The 19,109-nt window shown below is 43.4% G+C and overlaps 1 protein-coding gene across 1 annotated transcript in view; it reads left to right on the forward strand.

Annotated features, from left to right (window-relative positions):
* Positions 1–3,682: 3,682 nt before the first annotated feature.
* The window catches only part of CLMP (CXADR like membrane protein), a 53,485-nt gene continuing 38,058 nt past the window's right edge, over positions 3,683–19,109 (forward strand). Inside the window, exon 1 of the mRNA XM_032228926.1 lies at positions 3,683–3,746. Within this exon, the coding sequence (XP_032084817.1) occupies positions 3,719–3,746 (28 nt within the window). The 5' untranslated portion in view covers positions 3,683–3,718. The remainder of the gene's footprint in view (positions 3,747–19,109) is intronic.

Below are 19,109 nucleotides of genomic sequence, written 5' to 3' on the forward strand. Positions count from 1 at the left end.
GCAGTTAGACTTATATACCGCTTCATAGGGCTTTCAGCCCTCTCTAAGCGGTTTACAGAGTCAGCATATCGCCCCCACAGTCTGGGTCCTCATTTCACCCACCTCGGAAGGATGGAAGGCTGAGTCAACCTTGAGCCGGTGAGATTTGAACCGCCGAACTGCAGATAACAGTCAGCTGAAGTGGCCTGCAGTACTGCACCCTAACCACTGCACCACCTCGGCTCTATTGTTTGCACGAGTATTATTGAGGTTGAAGCTGAAGTAATCATTGACAGATAGGATATTGTAGCAGACAATTTTGTGTACCATAAATATCCTATAACCTTTTGGTTTTAGTTTGCATTTAGGAAAATAAGATTTATTCTTGCCTTTTTGGGTGCTATAATTGCTCTGGCAAGTGGGTAACCATATAAATGAATGGATTGATTGATTGATTGATTGATTGATTGATTGATACACCATCGGACTGGCTGACTAATGGATGGATGAATGGATGAATGGATGAATGGATGAATGGATGGGTGGATGGATGGACGGACGGACGGACGGATGGATGGATGAGTGGATGGATGGATGATGGAGCAATACAGTACCACAAAGTGAGTACAGCTGTGTGACATATTACACACAGATTTTGGAAAGGGAAAAAGAATTGCTTTTGAAACGGTGAAGTTAAAGTAGACCTACTCTCCCAAGTTTATTAACTCTAAAAATGCTAATATTTCCAAGATTAAAAAGCATCCGTTAATCAAACCTGAAAGAAAAACAGGCACATTTCATCTTCTTTTGTAGAACGTATTTTTAAAAATTAAATTAAAAGCACTAATTAAGGAGAGAAGCAACTTAGTACGGAGAAGAAATTTCCTGGCAGTGAGAACAATTAATCAGTGGAACAGAAGTTGCCTCCAGAAGTTGTGAATGCTCCAACACTGGACGTTTTTAAGAAGAGGTTGGATAACCATTCATCTGAAGTGGTGTAGGGTTTCCTGCCTTGGCAGAAGGCTAGACTCGAAGACCCTCAAGGTCCCTTCCAACTCTGTTATTCTATTCTATTCTATTCTATTCTAAAATAATGTGGCTTTAAAAGAAACAACTCATCTTCTGCTCCCTCTTTGTAGAAACCAATGATGTTTTCGAGATCTGAAGTATAGTAGTTCTGGAAGGAAGGCTAAACTGGAGGACCCCTTATGAAAACAGAATGAAATGTGTGCAATTTCACACGGGTTTGGCCCTCTCGTGCATTGAACATGCTCTGTTTCTCAACACCAGAAGAAAAAAAATAGGAATGAGATGAGCCGTACTTTTCTTTCCACAAAAAAATCCTCATCTCCTGGCCTTCGTTCTTCTCATCGATTGAGTTTGGCAGTTCTTATCAACAATCAGGAAATCCATCAGTAAGAGGGGCAGAGAGGTCGGCCATCAATTCAAGATGAAGACTCAGCTTGCCCCACCCCGCCTGCCCACTCACCCCGCCCAGCAGAGGTGGGCTCCTGCCAGTTCGCACCAATTCGGTAGAACCGGTTCGTCAAATCTACCGAACCGGTTAGAAGAGGTTCCACCAGTGGACCCGGAAAGCAGGCCACACCTACAGAAGAGGTTCCAAAATTTTTTGAAACCCACCACAGAGAGAGAGAGAGAGAGAGAGTGAGTGAGTGACAGAGAGAGAGAGAGAGAGAGAGAGAGACTCACACAGAGAGAGAAAGAGAAAGAGAAAGAAAGGAAGAAAGAAAGAAAGAAAAAGAAAGAAAGAAAAAGAAAGAAAGAAAAAGTGGGAGAGAAAGAAAAAAAGGAAAAAGGGACAGAGAGACAAAAGGAAGGAGAGAGAGAGAATGAGAGAGAGAAAGAAAGAAAGAAAGAAAGAAAGAAAACACATGGCCGGCAAGCCACTCCTACCAGGTCACATGGCCAGCAAGCCACTCCCATAAAGGAGGCCACACCCACAGAGTAGGTTCGAAAAATTTTTGAAACCCACCACTGCCGCCTAGTCACTCCTCATCTCCCTTTCCCGGCATAGCACCCCGTGTGGCTCCTTGTTGCATTGACCACACGGTCTCTGCGGCTTGCCTGCCCTCCCACGCGGTGCCTGCAGTCCAACTGAGCGGCCCTGATCACCTGCCTGCCAGCTACAAAGAGAGCCAGCTCCATCCATTACAGGCAATAGATGCAACTGGCATCCTTTAGTTAGTGAGGTCGATATATTTGCCCCAGCTAGATGGCAGCATTGAGCAGTTTGGCTGATCTTAAAACCTATAGAGGTTGGGACTCTATAAATATAAATATAAGGATGGGAGACCACCAGGTGATGGGCTAGAATGGGGGAAGCTGAAAAAATATAGTAGGAGGAGGCAACCATAAATCTCCTGTACTGCTACCAAGAAAACCACCCGGGGCAGGCTTTAAGTCCTTCCAAATGAAAGGAAAACCATGCCGCCCTTCATTTTTTGGCAACTGTGCCATCACAATTCAACGGTTCACTCCAACTGCTCCAGGGGCTGCGGGGAAAGAGGGGAGGAGAGGGGGTTTTTCGCAGGGAGCTTGAATTTGCTATCGTGAGTCATCCCTGCAGTCAACATTTTTTTAATCTCGAAGGCCATGTTTCTCTATTTTATTTTATTTTATTTAAAAAAAGCGGAAGCTTCGTTTCTCCTTTGCAAGCGGAATGGGGATGCTTCTCCCCGTTTAATCTCTTTAACCGCTTTTGACACGAGGAAAGCCTATTTACTTGTGTGTCCCCCCCCCTCCCCTCTTCCACACTCCCCCAGAAGGTTGGGCTGTCGAATGGCCAGGAGTAAGGAGCTGCTCATTGCATGCCCAACCTTCTTCCCCCCTCACTTTCCCCTTAATCCTGGTGGTGGGTAGGGAGGGTCCTCCCCCCACCACTTGCACACACAGCCACGTGGTGAAACTTGCAGGCTGAGATTTCTCTCTCTCTCTCTCTCTGCTTCTCCCCACACCGCCACCCCTTCTCTTGCCTCCTCTTCTTTCTAGACATGCCAAATTACTCTGGCAGTTTTAGACGTGTCTCTCGGCTGCGCTGCCGCCTCTGACTTTCCCCTTCCAGATGTTGACAGGCTCCAAACGGAATCGGCGGCTCGAGAGGCACGGCGGCTCTTCTTCTGCTCCGCTCTGCATGGGAACGGAAGGTGGGGGGATGAACGGCAGGAGGGCAGAAGAAACACACAACAAAAGCCAAGTTGGATATTTTTCCGGCGCACCGGAGGCAGTTACCCAGAGCGCATTCCAGAGGCGCTGCTTTGAATTTTGAGCAGGTCTGCTTGTCAGTTTCCCTGAGTGGGGAGAAGTGAGGAGGAAAGAAGGAGGAGAAGGAGAAGAAAGAGAAGGAGAAGGAGGAGAAGGAGAAGAAAGAGGAGGAGGAGGAGGAGGAGGAGGAGAGGGAGGAGGAGGAGGAGAAGAAGAAGAAGAAGAAGAAGAAGAAGAAGAAGAAGAAGAAGAAGAAGAAGAAGAAGAAGAAAAAGAAGAAGAAGAAAAAGAAGAAGAGGAGGAGGAGGAGGAGGAGGAAGAGGAAGAAGAAGAAAAAGAAGAAGAAGAAAAAGAAGAAGAGGAGGAGGAGGAGGAGGAGAAGAAGAAGAAGAAGAAGAAGAAGAAGAAGAAGAAGAAGAAGAAGAAGAAGAAGAAGAAGAAGAAAGGAAGGAAGGAAGGAAGGAAGGAAGGAAGGAAGGAAGGAAAGAAAGGACTGTCACACACACACAGAGGCGGAATGTCTGTGCTTTTCATCCTTTTCCTAGGTAAGTTAGAGAATTTGATTTTTTGTCCTTAAATTAATTCGGAAAGGCACCCTAAAGTTACCCAATGTAACCATAAGGCGCAAGGGAGGGGCACTCTGGGAGGGGAAACTGTTGGCATTAAAGTTTGCAAGAAGCTCATCTGCTTTCAATTGCTTGTTCTTTTTACGATCCTCATAATGCTAGCATTAAAAAGTTTAAGCCCCACTTTTCTTATTCCAGCCATTCCAGGCATAAAGCTCTCTTCTCCAAAAGATTTGTGGATAGGTTTTGGCATTGTTGTGGTCCTTGTTTTTACAACAGAATCTGTTAACCAGGTTAACTATTTTGTAAAGGGTCTTTCCTTGCCTTTCTCTGCACGTATAACACGGAAAGGGTGTGTGTTTTTTTTGGGGGGGGGTTAAAAATCAACACATTGAACTTATTTGTCTTTTTTTTACTTTTAATAATAATAATAATAATAATTTTTTTACAAACCTGAAACAAAGAATTTCTTGGTTTAGGGCTGGAGGCCAATTTATTTAACTTTTTTGGAGAAGGGCGATTTTTTTGTTTGTACAGGAGTTTTTTGCCTGTTTTAAAGGGGTGCATTGTTTCCAAGTGATACTGTGAAAAAGAAGAAAAAAAAAGAAATCTAAATGAGAAACAGATGTGTCAACGTACCAGTTGGAAAGAGGTCCTGGGGAGGGAGGGGAGAGAGGGTGATTGAAGGAAAGGCGATGAGAGGCAAAAGAGGGAAACTGAAAACCCAAAAAGTCAATCGAAAAGGAAGAGAGGATGGTTCAGAGGAGAGATGGAAGATAAAGAGAGTGATATATTATTATTATTTTTAAAAAATGGTTCCACGGACAGGAAAACAAAGGTTGCTGTAGAATCCAGGGGAAGGGGAGGAAATGGCTCCTTGATATGTAAAATCCATTCAGTTATGAAAGTGTGGCTGCTTCGCTTTCCATTCGAGGCACAGTGGGGTCATCTAGACCACCCTTAATCAACCCTAATAAGTACTGAACTTTTATTTTATGGAAGATAAGATTCATGGGGCTTTGAAGGGTGCCACTTTAGCTAGATAGGGTCACCGTGGTTCATCAAGAAGTGAAAGAGAGAAGGATGGCCAGATAGGAAGCAGCCAAATTTGATAGATCAGACTATGTGGATTTGGATTTATTATTACATTTATATGCCGCCCTTTCCCCGAAGGGGACTCACTATGTGATAGTTTGAAGGTTGTGAGCACAAAATAAGAAGCAGATCTGCCTTGCGGGGAGCAACTTCTGCCAAATAATGCAAGACGAAGCATCATTTAACACCGCCAGCAATAAATAAGACGGCTCCTTCTGGTGCAGTTCTGATAAAAAAGCATTGCGTCCACCAGTTATCCACCAAAGAAGGTTATACAAAATGGAGGAGAGAGGAGGTGGGGGGGTGGGGAAGATGGAGACAATGATTAAGGAAGGTAGACTGGATTAAAAGTCAACTGCTCACTGCTTGTGTGAGGCAATTAGCTGCTGTGGCTTTCATCCCCCTTTCTAAGATATGTTCTCCTGAGGTATGTTATGTGGAGAATGAGCTTTCCCTTCTGTCCTTCTTACTACATCAGGCTGACAAGCAGGCAGCTCTACACACACACACACACACACACACACAGACACAAACACACAAAAATCCATAGATTCGGGCCTCAGAAGGGTTGCCAAGTCCTGCTCTTTTCCACCTCAGACCCATTGGAATTGACTGGATGAAAGACTCACCATCTCCCTTAGGAGGAAAGCTAAGGGAAAGAGCACGTACAATTAAAGTCCTTGGAGCTTTTTTTGATATGCACGGGGGAAAGAAATGATTGCAAAAGTTTGATACTCTACAAAGGATGAAATAGATGGGAAGCAGAAAGGATAGCAACAGAGAATTAAGCTGGAAGCTAAAACATGTAAAGAAGGGTTGCAGGAACTGGGTAGGTCTAGTTTGATGAAAAGAAGGACATGATAGGGGAGACATGATATCTGTCTTCCAATATCTCAGGGGCTGCCCCAAAGAAGAGGGAGTCAAGCTATTCTCCAAAGCACCTGAGGGCAGGACAAAAAGCAATGGGTGGAAACTAATCAAGGAGAGAAGCAACTTAGAACTAAGGAGGAATTTCCTGACAATGAGAACAATGAATCAGTGGAACAACTTGCCTCCAGAAGTTGTGAATGCTCCAACACTGGACATTTTAAAGAAGATGTTGGATTTCCATTTGTCTGAAATGGTGTAGGGTTTCCTTTCTGAGTTGGGGGCTGGACTAGAAGACTCCCAAAAGCCCAATTGGGCTTATTATCCAGAGAGGTCTGATTTTCAGGGCAACAGGGTATATTTCACTACCTTTTTTAATAAAAAGGTTTTTTTATTTTCCCTTTTCACATTCATTCACAAATATACATTCTTATAATTGCTATTAACATTTATCTATTCATCATTAATCTTCAGCGTTGTTTTCTTACAAATATATAGAATACAGTGTGGGTCACTTTCTCGCCATCCCGTGCCTCCATCTTATTTTGCAACAACCTTGCTCCTTCCATCTTCTCAACCTCCCTTCTCTGCCTTCTTCTTTCCTCCTCTCCTTCCTCCTTTCTTCTTCCCCTCTCTTTCCCCACCTCTCTTCTCCTCCTTCTTACCCTCTCTCCTGCTCTTAATAGGCTATATCGCACTACTAATGCTCTGTGGAAAGGTATCGCAATTGGATTTCCACAGTTGGCACATAAACGAAGCCCAACTTGAGGAAAAGTAAACAGAGATTTCATTCCTTGGCTGCTGCTTCTTAGTCGGGATGGACTCCATGGGTGGGGGAGGCTATTCTTTCATCCAAGCCAGATGTATGAGACATATTCTGCTGCTGTAATATAACCCACCCTGCCCAGGGTGTCTCTTTTTTTATTTTTGAAAGAATGTTAACGGCTAGAGAAAAGTTTCACGCAGAACAAAATTCTACGCTAAAGCAAGGAAGCCGAGCCCTGAAACGGTCTTTGTCCCACCAAGGAAAATATTGGCAAGGGAGTTGAAATGTATAGTCAAATATTCCTTCTCCCCACCCCTTTCTGACCCAAAAGCTTTCTTTTTTTAAAAAAAAAAAGATATGCTTTCAGCCTTGGAGGCAAATCGCTTTGTGACTGGTTTAAATCTAGAGGGTGGGGAACGGGGAGTGAGGGGTGGGATGGGGGCTCGGAGAGAGGGAAATGTTAATTAAACTGCATGCTAAAGCTGCAAATCCTGGGGGCTGTCATCCTGAATGACTCCCAGTGCCTTACCAATTATTTTCCTATCGCTGTTCCAGAGACAAGAAGGGAAGAGGCTCAGAACTTCTCCAACGTGAGGCTGTAGTTGTCGGGGCATTTTCCCCCTGGAGCAAAAACTGAAGGGGGATAATCAGAAGTAAATCTTGTCATTGACTGTATCTAGGATGACTCCAAGCAAGGTCGATCAAGGGAGAGTAAACTAGAAGGATATAATGATCCAAGGGCTGGGCCTGGACTGTTGTGTGAAGCCATCCCTCGTAGTAAAATCTTTAGCTTTAGCAACCCTCAATTTTGCAATTCAGATTAGATTAGATTAGATTAGATCAGATCAGAACAGAACAGAACAGAACAGAGTAGGAAACAGAACAGAATAGAATAGAAAACAGAAGAGCAGAGCATAGAATTCTATATTGCAATTCAGATTAGAATAGAACAGAATAGAACAGGATGGGAAACAGAGTAGAATAGAATAGAATAGAATAGAATAGAATAGAATAGAAGTCTTTATTGGCCAAGTGTGATTGAACACACAAGGAATTTGTCTTCGGTGCATAAGCTCTCATTGTACATAAAAGCTATAAATGATAAATCAAGATCATAGTCATCATAATGTGTGTGTGTGTGGGTATGTGTGTGTGTGTGTGTGTATGTATGTATGTATGTATGTGTGTATATATATATATGTGTGTGTGTGTGTGTGTGTGTGTGTGTGTGTCACAACCCCTGGTAAGCCCCAATTATGGGAGGAAGCTAACAGCTTCCATTATCTGTCAATCGGCTCGTCACAAGAGTCCATCACGACAGAAACCCAATATTTTTACTGTTGCCTTTGCTATATTATATTTTACTGTTGCCTTTGTTATATTTGTGTTATATTTGTGCTGATAAATAAATAAAGGGAGACTAGTATAGATCTATTTCAAACTATTTAGCTCTCATCAGCTAGCCAAAGCCGTTATGGCTATCATCAGCTAGCCGTTCGAATCCCAGTAAGGGTATGGCTAGCTGATGAGAGCTAAATAGCTTGAAATAGATCTATACTAGTCTCCCTTTATTTATTTATCAGCACAAATATAACACACACACACACACACACATACATACATACATACATACATACATATATATATATATATATATATATATATATATAAATTATATAATATATATAATAATTTAAAAGTTTTTTTATACGTTTATAAATCTTGCAATTTAGGCTGTAAGAAACGACAGCCTCACCCTCTTCCTTTAATCATGGGTTCATACCTTATTACATTAATTAAAACTTCCATAACACAGGGAGATGATTAATACGCAGAAACGAAGTACAGTTTAAACTTGAGAACAGACCAAAGCCATCCCTCCCTTCCTTGGAAGAGTCAAATCCTTATACATCAAACTCTGGAAAAAAGTGAGCCTAATGAGGCTTTGAAGATAACAGCCGTTTTCAGATGTTCTTTCTTGCACAACTATCTTGCACAACTTGCACTTTAATTTCCCAAAACTTGCACATAGCAAATTTTGGGGTGATTTCTTGTCATTCTAAACCACATAACTCTTTCAGCCAAACTAACTTGAGGAATAAATCACAGCTTCTGCTTACACAACTTCTTGAATCTGGGCAAATGTACAGAGGAGGGTGAGACTAGCTTGGCTCTCAAAATTCTGGGATGTTATGGTTTATCAGAGCTTTTCAAGACCAGCTGAACTCTGCCAGAATTGGGACTGATTACAATGGGGGAAATCAATCTGGATGAAGAAGGCCAGAAGTTAGTTTTGACATCCCTTCAGAGAAAAAGAAGGACTAGGGGGTGACATGATAGTAGCCTTCCAGTGTTTGAGGGGCTGACACAAAGGAGAAAGGGTCAACCTATTGTCCAAAGCACCTGAAGACAGGACAAGAAGCAAAGGATGGAAATCAGTTAAGGAGAGAAGCAACCTGCTTTACTTCGTTGTCATTGCACCTTGTACAACGAAATTAAATGCGAATCTTGGGTGTACAATGACAGTTCAGGTTGTGGTTGTTAAGGAATGATGTGCAGTCATTAAGCACAACATCAGGGGGTGGCTGGTTTTCTCATTGACTTGGCTTACTGGAAGCTGGCAGTGAAGATCACAAGTGACAATGATGTTGTCAGCGTTCCAAGTCTCATGTAGAATTAAATCAGAGTCCAAGGCAAAACGATCCTTAAAGTTCCAATTTAATAAAGCAGACATCTTAGCACATTGCTATGGAATCCCAATTCGGGAAATGACATCAGAATCCCACCCAGTTAAAAGTTCATGATCTTGCCCCCACACCCACAATCCATCACATGGTCTAATCTTCTTCTCCCAGGCTGGCATCCACACCCAGCTGCTTCCAGTCAGGTGTACTGGTGCGGAGACAAAGGATGACCTTGGCTTCTAGTAAAGAATGAAAACAATACAATCTCACTCCTGTCTATTCCCCCCTCCCATCAACTATACTAAAGAAACAGCATAATGAAATAAGAGAAAGTGTGGCAGGCCAAAATTCTAAAAGGAATATAATTGCAGGCCTGACAGATGTGACTAAAAAGCTGTGACCATTGCAACTGTGTGCCAGTTGCCAAGTGCCCCAATCATGATCCTGCGACTGTGGGGACGCTGTGACAGCCACAACTTCAAGGACCGGCCATAAGTCATCTTGTTGAGCACTGTTGTAACTTTGAACAGTTGCTGAACAAGAAATCACTAAGTGGAGATTACCTGTATAGTCCAAAGCCCTTCTCTGCCTTTCATGGTTGAAAGCATCATGATGACACCCTGATGACCATAATTGGGCCAACCATTTGGTGGGCTCCATAGTGCCCCGGGGTCTCTGGCCTGCTGGCAAAACCATCACTTCATGGTTTTAGAAAGAATGTCAGGGAAGGTCCTAGAAATAAGGAGAAATTTCCTGACAGGGAGAATAGTCAACCAGTAGAAGAGCTTGCCTCCAGATGTTGCGGCCGCTCCAACACTGGAGGTTTTAAAGAAGAGATTGGACATCCACTTATCTGAAACGGTATAAGGTCTCCTGCTTGAGCAGGGGGTTGGACTAGAAGACCTCCAAGGTCCCTTCCAGCTCTATTCTGATTGGCTTGAAACCCTTCTTGTTTCTCTAAAACTAGATTCACAACCTATTTTGGAGCATCTGTTTAGATATTATTATCCACCTCTCCCTGATATCCTTCATCAACTTGCTGATAAGTCGGGTACTAGAGAGAGCATAAAGATAACCCTAATAGAAATAAGGGACAAAATCTTTTATCTCAGGGATCTTTTCTCAAGTGTTTTTTATTGCCAGATCAAAGCAGGAACTTCACATTTTGAAATCGGGTTATTAAGAAGAAGAGAGATTCTCAGAAGGAACAGCTGCTGGGGGAAAAGCAAGAAAGAGGTGCATTTGAATGGACACGCATTAGCATGTATAAAATTGCCTTTCCTGAGAACGAGTTTCATCATCACTCTGCCCAGTACAGCTATGGAAGCTTGGTACAACGGACGGAAAATTGGGAAATGTTTCTCATCACACTCTGAAGAGCCGAGGTGGTGCAGTGGTTAGGGTGCAGTACTGCAGGCCACTTCAGCTGACTGTTATCTGCAGTTCAGCGGTTCTAATCTCACCGGCTCAAGGTTGACTCAGCCTTCCATCCTTCCGAGGTGGGTGAAATGAGGACCCAGATTGTTGGGGCGATATGCTGATTCTGTAAACCGCTTAGAGTGGGCTGAAAGCCCTGTGAAGCGGTATATAAGTCTAACTATTGCTATTGCTATTGCTATCTTTCCAGCATTTTAAGCCTGAGTCTGCATCCTCTGATGGGTCTTTTTTTTTTTGGGATAAAGATACAAAATAAATTCTTTTATTTGGTGATGTGATGTGCAAACAAGCCCATAAGGACTGCTGATTGGATGATGACTGACAGTCCCAACTAGACTTTCTGTTGTTGTTTTTTCTTTGAAGGCGTCTCGCTTCTCATCCAAGAAGCTTCTTCAGCTCTGAATGGATGGTGGGGAATGGAAGGATTCACACTCCTTGCAGACAGCTGGTCATTTGCATCCTTTTAGAGGGTCGTTAAGGTCACCTGGAGGTTTATCTCTGTCCTCAGGGTCACCTGAGCGATGCAAATGGATGTGGTGGGCCTTCTTGGAGCCGTTGAAAGGACTGTGTTGTAGACTGGAGATAGATGATGTCGCATCCTTCCCCCTTTGTTGAGAGAGGGCTGTTCAATTTTGGGTTCCACCACAAAACCGCGGTAGACAATTGCGCGCTCGACAAAAGCGCGTATGTGACGTCATCACAGCGCGACGAAAACATCGCGCTGTGAGCGGTAAATTTAAAATTAAAGCGAAAATCTTACCCTAACCCCCCCAAACCTAACCCTAAACCTAACCCTAAGCCTAACCCTTAACCTAACCCTAAACCTAACCCTAAACGTAACCCTTAACCTAACGCTAAACCTAACGGTAACCCTTAACCTAACGCTAAACCTAACGGTAACCCTTAACCTAACGCTAAACCTAACCCTAACGCTTAACGTAACCCTAACCCTAACCCTTAACCTAACCCTAACCCTAACCCTAAACCTAACCCTTACCTTTATGTGAATCGGCTTGCTTTAATTTTATTTTAATTTTAATTTTATTTATTTTTTAATTTTTTTTTGTCGCGCTGCTGATGACGTCAGGTACGCGCTTTCGTCGAGCGCGGTTTTGTCGACCGCGGTTTTGACGGGTCACGCAATTTTGACGTTGATGGTCTCTTGGACCACGCTTTCAAACCAGCGATTCTGTCTGTCCAAAATGTGGACTTTGGTGTCTTCAAAAGGGGGGGCCTTTGTCTTTAAAATGCAGATGGACCGCTGAATCTAATCCTGATGGGTTTGTTCTCCTATGTTGTGCCATGTGCTTATGAAGTGGCTGTTTGGTTTCCCCAATGTACAGATCTGCACATGTTTCACTGCATTGTACTGCATGTATCACTTTCTCAGTTTTTGTCTGGGTGTTTATCTTTGGGGTGGAATAGCTCCATAGCAGGCATGATGACTGGCAGGTTAAGTTAAGTTCATTCTTGTTTTCTGCTCGGGAACATTTCTATTTAATTTCCCGCTTGTCTGCCACCACTGCCTGCTTCATAAACCCCCTAGGCCACAAATTCCACAAACGGAACTGCCAAGTTTAGCCGTTTCGTCCCCAAAGGGTCATTTGGAAACCACTTTCTCTGCTTGTTCTCTCCTGTGGTGAGCCAATAAAGCAATAGCAATAGCAGTTAGACTTATATACCGCTTCATAGGGCTTTCAGCCCTCTCTAAGCAGTTTACGGAGTCAGCATATTTGCCCCCACCAATCTGGGTCCTTCTTTTTACCGACCTCGGAAGGAAGGAAGGCTGAGTCAACCTTGAGCCTGGTGAGACTCAAACTACCAAATTGCAGGCAGCCGGCAGGCAGCAGAAGTAGCCTGCAGTACTGCACTCTAACCACTGCACCATAAGATCTGTATAATAGCAGCCCAGTCTACCTATGGAAATTTATCAAGGAGAGAAGCAACCTAGAACTAAGGAGGAATTTCCTGACTGTGAGGACAATCAACCAGTGGCACAGCTTGCCTCCAGATGTTGTCACTGGAGATTTTAAAGAAGAGATTGGACAGCCATTTGTCCAGAATGGTGTAGGATCTCCTGCTTGGGCAGGGCATTGGACTAGAAGACCTCCGCTGTCCCTTCCAACTCTGTTATTCTGGAGCAGCAAATTCTGGAGATTTTTAAGAAGGTGCTGGAGAACCACATTTTGTCTATGGTTTAATGATGGCTGGGGAATTCTGGGAGTTGAAGTCCCTACATCTTCAAGCCTCCAAGGTTTAGAAACACCGGGCCGGCTGATCCTTGTGGTCCCTTCTCGTTTTACAGTCTTACGATTCTATTAACTGTCTAAACTAAGTAACACCAAGTCCAGTTAAGGCCCTGGTCTTGTGACTTTCCACTGTCTTTCCAGAGAGCCCAAGGCAAAAAAAACCCGCTCATCTAAATACATACAGGTCTTTTCAAATGTGACAGAAAGAATACATTTTCACCTATTATACATCACCTCCGATGTTGCTAATGAAATATGGAAAGCGATTAAAAACTTTAAAAAAAAATCTGTTTCCATTCCTGCAGTCTTAAATATCCAGGCTGTGCAGAAGATTAGTTTAATCAAATGAATGTTTTGAATAGAATTGTTGAGTCAATTTGATGCGTCCATCAAGCCAAGAGCTTTTCAGTTGATTCCAAAGGTCGGACTCCTTTCGATGGGCACAGCTGGACTTCGGCAAGCTCACTTTTAAAAAAAAAACAGTCTTAATTTATCTTAATCTAGCTAATCTTTATCAGCATGTTGCTATGCAGACCCAGACTGGACTGGACTGAATGGACTTTTGCGCTGAATCAATCATTAGAACTGATTGCAAATTTGCTTGACTCGTTCAGCTAAAATGACTTTCGCTTGATTTTTTACCACCTGACTGGACGTTCGATTGGTAGAAACATGGTCAAAAACTCCACCCAATGTCAACATCCTTCTTGCATTTAGCATAAGCATGGTTTGAGATAAAGGAAATAATTTTCAGCCTAGGGAATCCACATTTTCCCCCCACTAGTGACCTAAAAAAGAAAACACTTGAGAGATAAAGAACATCTTGATGCAGTTGGAGAGTGCAAAAGTTGGCTTGAAACTCAACATTAAGAAAACTCTCAATTCCTGGCTAATAGATGGGGAAGAAATGGAGGTAGTGACAGATTTTATGGGGACTGCAGCCAAGAAATGAAAAGAGGCTTGCTCCTGGGGAGGAAAGCTATGGCAAATCCAGACAGCGTACTAAAAAGCAGAGACATCACCCTGCCAACAAAAGTGTGTATAGTCAAGGCTGTGGTTTTCCCAGTTGCAATGGATGGCTGTGAAGGTTGGACCATAAGGAAGGCTGAGAGCCAAAGAATGGAGGCCTTTGAACTCTGGTGCTGGAGAAGACTCCTGTGAGTCCCTTGGACTGCAAGATGATCCAACCAGTCAGTCCTAGAGGAGATCCACCCTGACTGCTCTTTAGAAGGCCAGATCCTGAAGCGGAAACGCAAAGACTTTGGCCACCTAATGAGAAGGAAGGACTCTCTCGAGAAGAGCCTCATGCTGGGAAAGATTGAGGGCAAAAGAAGAAGGGAACGACAGACAATGAGTTACCTGGATGGAGTCACTGAAGCAGTCGGTGTGAGCTTAAATGGACACTGGGGGCTGGTAGAGGACAGGAAGGCCTGGAGGAACGTTGTCCATGGGGTCGCGATGGGTCGTACATGACTTCGCAACTAACAACAACAACAAGTGACCTAAACATCTCTGAACTTAGGATGGCAGCAGCAAAACCCAAGTATTGAATGAAAAATCCAGGGATGATTTAAAGTTTAATCCATTTATTCCCCCAATATTTTGCAAGGGCTTTGGAGTGTCTGTGGAGAAGAGATTCAAATGGAATATAGTGAAATCAGGAAAAGAAAAATCTCTTTGGAAGCTATCTGAATTGTCCATCAGGAACTGCAGCAGTGACCTTGAGACTAAAAAGACAATAATCAACAGACAATCATGTCAACGTTCAAGAAAATAACCTCATCTGCATCATGTGAACTCTCAACTCTTTGGGGGATCTGCCATGGTGTTGCACAAATATCTCTGATTCTTGTGCAAGTCTAAATTTACCAAGGCAAAACCATTTTTGATTTATTCGTTCTTCCAATTTCCCGGAGCTGCTTCCCTCTCTCGGGTTTACATCTGCAAAAATATTTTTTTTTCCCCTTCCAAATTGTGATTATTATGTTAACCGAAGCTGCCTTCTCTCTCTCTCTCCGGAGAAGCTTTCCAATGGAAAAGCTCTGCTAGAAGACAAATAAGAGTATCTCTAGTGTAAAGGAACTAAGACAGGCCACAATTTGTCAAAACCATTCAACTTGCCTATGATAAGCAGAGGAACCTTTTTCGGAAGAAATAGGGTGTGCACGTTTAACGCATCAGATTTCAGATGAATATTGTAATGCTGGATGTCAAAACAAGTCAAAACTGAAGATAGGAAAATTAGCAGATTTCCTCTCGCCCGTTTCCTGCCTTTATCATTTTTTTAATTTTTTTTTATTTGTTTGTCAAATATATACAAGATAACAGGTATGAGTAAAAACATGGACATGATCAAAGGAAATGAATAACAAATAAACGGGGACAGTATTACAGGGACGGAAGGCATGCTGGTGTGCTTATGCACGCCCCCTTTACGAACTTCTTAGGAATGGGGTGAGGTCCACAGTAGACAGTTTGAGGTTGAAGCTGTGGGGGGTTTGAGGATGTAACAACGGAGTCAGGTAGAGCATTCCAGGCGTTGACCACTCTGTTGCTGAAGTCGTATTTTCTGCAATTGAGTTTGGAGCGGTTTACCTTGAGTTTGTATCTATTGTTTGCCCGTGTGTTATTGAGGTTGAAGCTGAAGTAGTTGTTGACAGGTAGGACGTTGTAGCTGACAATTTTGTGTACTATGCTTGCGTCCGATCGCAGATGGCACAGTTCCAAGATTGTCCAAGCTCAAAATTTTGAGCCTGGTGGCGTAAAGCGTTGAAGAGAGATGTTGCTCATTGATACTTTTTGGCCAAATCAACATTTCTTAGCTTAAATTTCACTGGATGGTTAGGAAAAAATAAATGGGTTGTGGAAGAAACTTGTATTTCACCTTGAACTCAAGATATAGGGTTAAAACTTTTACGAGAAGAGCAAAAGAGTCTTTTCATGAGAAGAGTACTCCACTCCTCTACTCACAATAAAATTGGCTCAGTGGTTAAGACGCTGAGTTTGTCGATCAGAAAGATCAGCAGTTCAGTAGTTTGAATCCATAATGCCGCCTAAAGGAGTGAGCTCCCGTTCCTTGTCTCAGCTTCTGCCAACCTAGCAGTTTGAAAGCATGTAAAAATGCAAGTAGTAAAATAAGGACCACTTTTGGTGGGAAGGTAACAGAATTCCGTGCGCCTTCGGTGCCGGCCACATGACCACGGAGATGTCTTCAGACAGCGCTGGCTCTTTAGCTTTGAAATGGAGATGAGCACCGCCCCCTAGAGTCGGGAACGACCAGCACATATGTGCGAGGGGAACCTTTACCTTTACCGTAGGAGGAATTAACTCATATGTACATGCAAGATTTCCATCTGCCCCACTCCTGCAAAATTCTGCATTGACGAGAAGACTGGATCACGACCTTTGTTCCTTGGCTACATATTTTCATTTTTTTTGTGTGTGGCCTTCAGCCTCAGCCGATCTTATGGGCAAAGTATTTTTAGACTCCGGTGGCATCCTGGCCCTAAGAGAAGAGACCTTCTCTATTTTGGGAACATGTCGTTTCCCCAGAGTACTACTGTACTGTCACTGGGATGTTGCAACCTGGCCATAGGGTGGATTGAAACGTTAGCAAGTCTCTTTCCCGGATATTTGCATGTATAGCCCAAAGGTATGCTTGGAAATGCAAAAAAAGAGAGGGGGGGGGAGAGAGAGAGATATGAAAGAGAGGGAGGGAGGTGAGAGAAAGAGCGACTCAGAGATAGAAAGAGATGAGAAAAAGAGAGAGAGATGAAAGAGAGAGAGAGAGAGAGAGAGAGATCTAGCAGACCTTCACTCTTCTAGCTTCTGAAGAGGAGTTTAAAAGTGGACTCTTCCCCCAAGACACTGGAATTGGGTAGGGCTACACATCAGTGATGGTTGTTATTTTGGAGAATGTGGCTTTAGGACGTAGGATGCTGTGTCTTTGTTTGGTTGGCTGTTGTGGGGTTTTTTAATACTGTTTTTTTTTATTTTTATGATTGTTGCTACTGCTATGAACAGTCCAGAGTTACGGCATAAAAGATGGGCAGCTATGTAAGTTTCCTAACTAAATAACCCAATTATAAAACACCGTTTTAAGTATGACAGCCCAGGACAAAGCTGCAAAAGATTCACACTTGGAAGGGACCTTGGAGGTCTTCTAGTCCAGTGGTCCCCAACCTTTTTATCGCCGCGGACCAGTCAGCCTTTGATAATTTTACCGTGGCCCGCTGAGCGCGCGCAGGGGTGGGGGGCGTTGTTCGCGACGACACATTGATTGCGTACCTGCGCGGGGCTCTCTTCCCTGGAGCCTTTGCGCACGGCCCAGGAGCTTTTGCGCACGGCCCAGGAGCCTTTGCGCTGCAGCGATCATGTCCCCCGGCCGCTGCAGCGATCATGGCCCCCGGCCGCTGCAGCGATCATGGCCCCCAGCTGCTGCGCGGCCCGGTGCCAGGTACTCCACGGCCCGGCACCGGTCCGCGGACCGGGGGTTGGGGACCACTGTTCTAGTCCAACCCCCTGCTCAGGCAGGAAACCCAATACCATTCAAGACAAATGGTTGTTCAATCTCTTCTTAAAGAGATTGGACAACCATTTGTCTGAAGTGGTGTAGGGTTTCATGCCTGAGCAGGAAAGGAACAGAAGTTGTTAATTTTATCTGCGGTCCAGGATTGTCCCAGTTTAAGTATAAACAGGAGATCCCTTCCAACTCTTCTACTCTATTCTATTCTATTCTACTCTACTCTACTCTACTCCTATTCTATTCTACTCTACTCTATTCTACTCTACTCCTATTCTATTCTACTCTACTATTCTATTCTATTCTACTCCTATTCTACTCTACTATTCTATTCTATTTTTCTATCTATTTTTGTAACAGGGGGGAAAAAACCCTGCACTACCTAATTCCTTTTGCATGATATTCCATTTACAAGGTCTAGAATGACTTATATTGTTCCATATTCGTTATAAATCATATAAGGAACACATTACAAATTACCGCAATGCAACAAGGTTACACCTCCAAGGGCTGCTAAATTATCTCCTCAAATTAACACATTTTATGCATATGAGCTTTGAAGGTAAAGAAATTAACACTCAGCCACCCAACTCAACATTGTTATAGTGGTGTCACATGGAGGAATTCAGATGACACAATTATTTTGGAGAGGACGTATTAGAAAGGGTCTATAATAAAGATACATCCCTAATAAGTGCCCTTGATAGATATCGTTGAGGAGTTTGGGCGTTGCATTTCGTTGTTTAAATTTTTCCTATATTCCTATTTTTCCTCTACTCTCGTTCCCCGTTTTCACCCTTCGTAGAAGCAATGCATCTGTTTTCTGAAAATGTACCAAATTGCATGAAAAAATTGTCCTTGTTGCTTTAAATTGTCCTTTTTATTTTTCTGTGCTGTCACTGCCAGTAGCGGTAAGCATCAATCCAGAGAGGTCACATTGTTCTACAAGCTATAGGTACCACCAACCGTTACATGAACTTGAAAATAAATACACATATATTTTCTGTAAAAGGATGCTGACGCCCGCTTTAACATGAGCTGCAAAGCAGGTAGTCGCTTATTCAACAAACCAAGTTTGCTGCAATCCATAAACCCAGATCGCATATTGAACTGAAGGGGAGGGGAATATATATATGGAGGAGGAAGAGAGAATCTGAAAATAAGATGCTCACAGAGAGACAGACGTTAGCGCATCTGCCACACAGATACAATCTTCAGTCTTAGGTAGAGGCAGATGTAGGGTCTCCTGCTTGGGCAGGGGGTTGGACTAGATGACCTGCAAGGTCCCTCCCAATGCTGTTAATCTGTTTCCCATCATGCAGCCGTTTAGGTTCCAGGGCCAGAAATATTTTCACTCGGTAGTGTAGAAAGTTAGCACATCCTCCCTCTCCTAAAAGAATGAAATACTTTGAGGGATATTTTTTTAAAAGGCAGGATAAAATATTTCCCCTTGTTGAAAGAAATGTCCTTCTGGGTTCGGCTCCAAGTGGGGGAAAAGACACTGGAGACATGGAGGCTGCTTGGAAAGATGGTTTATTTTTGGACAGGGACACATGGCTTGAGCCCTGAGCAGAAAAGGGGATCACATGCTTCAATGTTGGTGGAGAAGAAGAGAAGGGCTGAGGGAGGGGCTTGCTAGGCTTTTTATAACCTGTTCAGTCCCACCTCTCTGTTTCCTGTTCCTGTGTAAGAAATGTATTCTGACTGGTTGTCAGACTCCCA

Source organism: Thamnophis elegans, chromosome 13, assembly GCF_009769535.1.
Source record: "Thamnophis elegans isolate rThaEle1 chromosome 13, rThaEle1.pri, whole genome shotgun sequence".
Classification (NCBI taxonomy): Eukaryota; Metazoa; Chordata; class Lepidosauria; order Squamata; family Colubridae; genus Thamnophis; species Thamnophis elegans.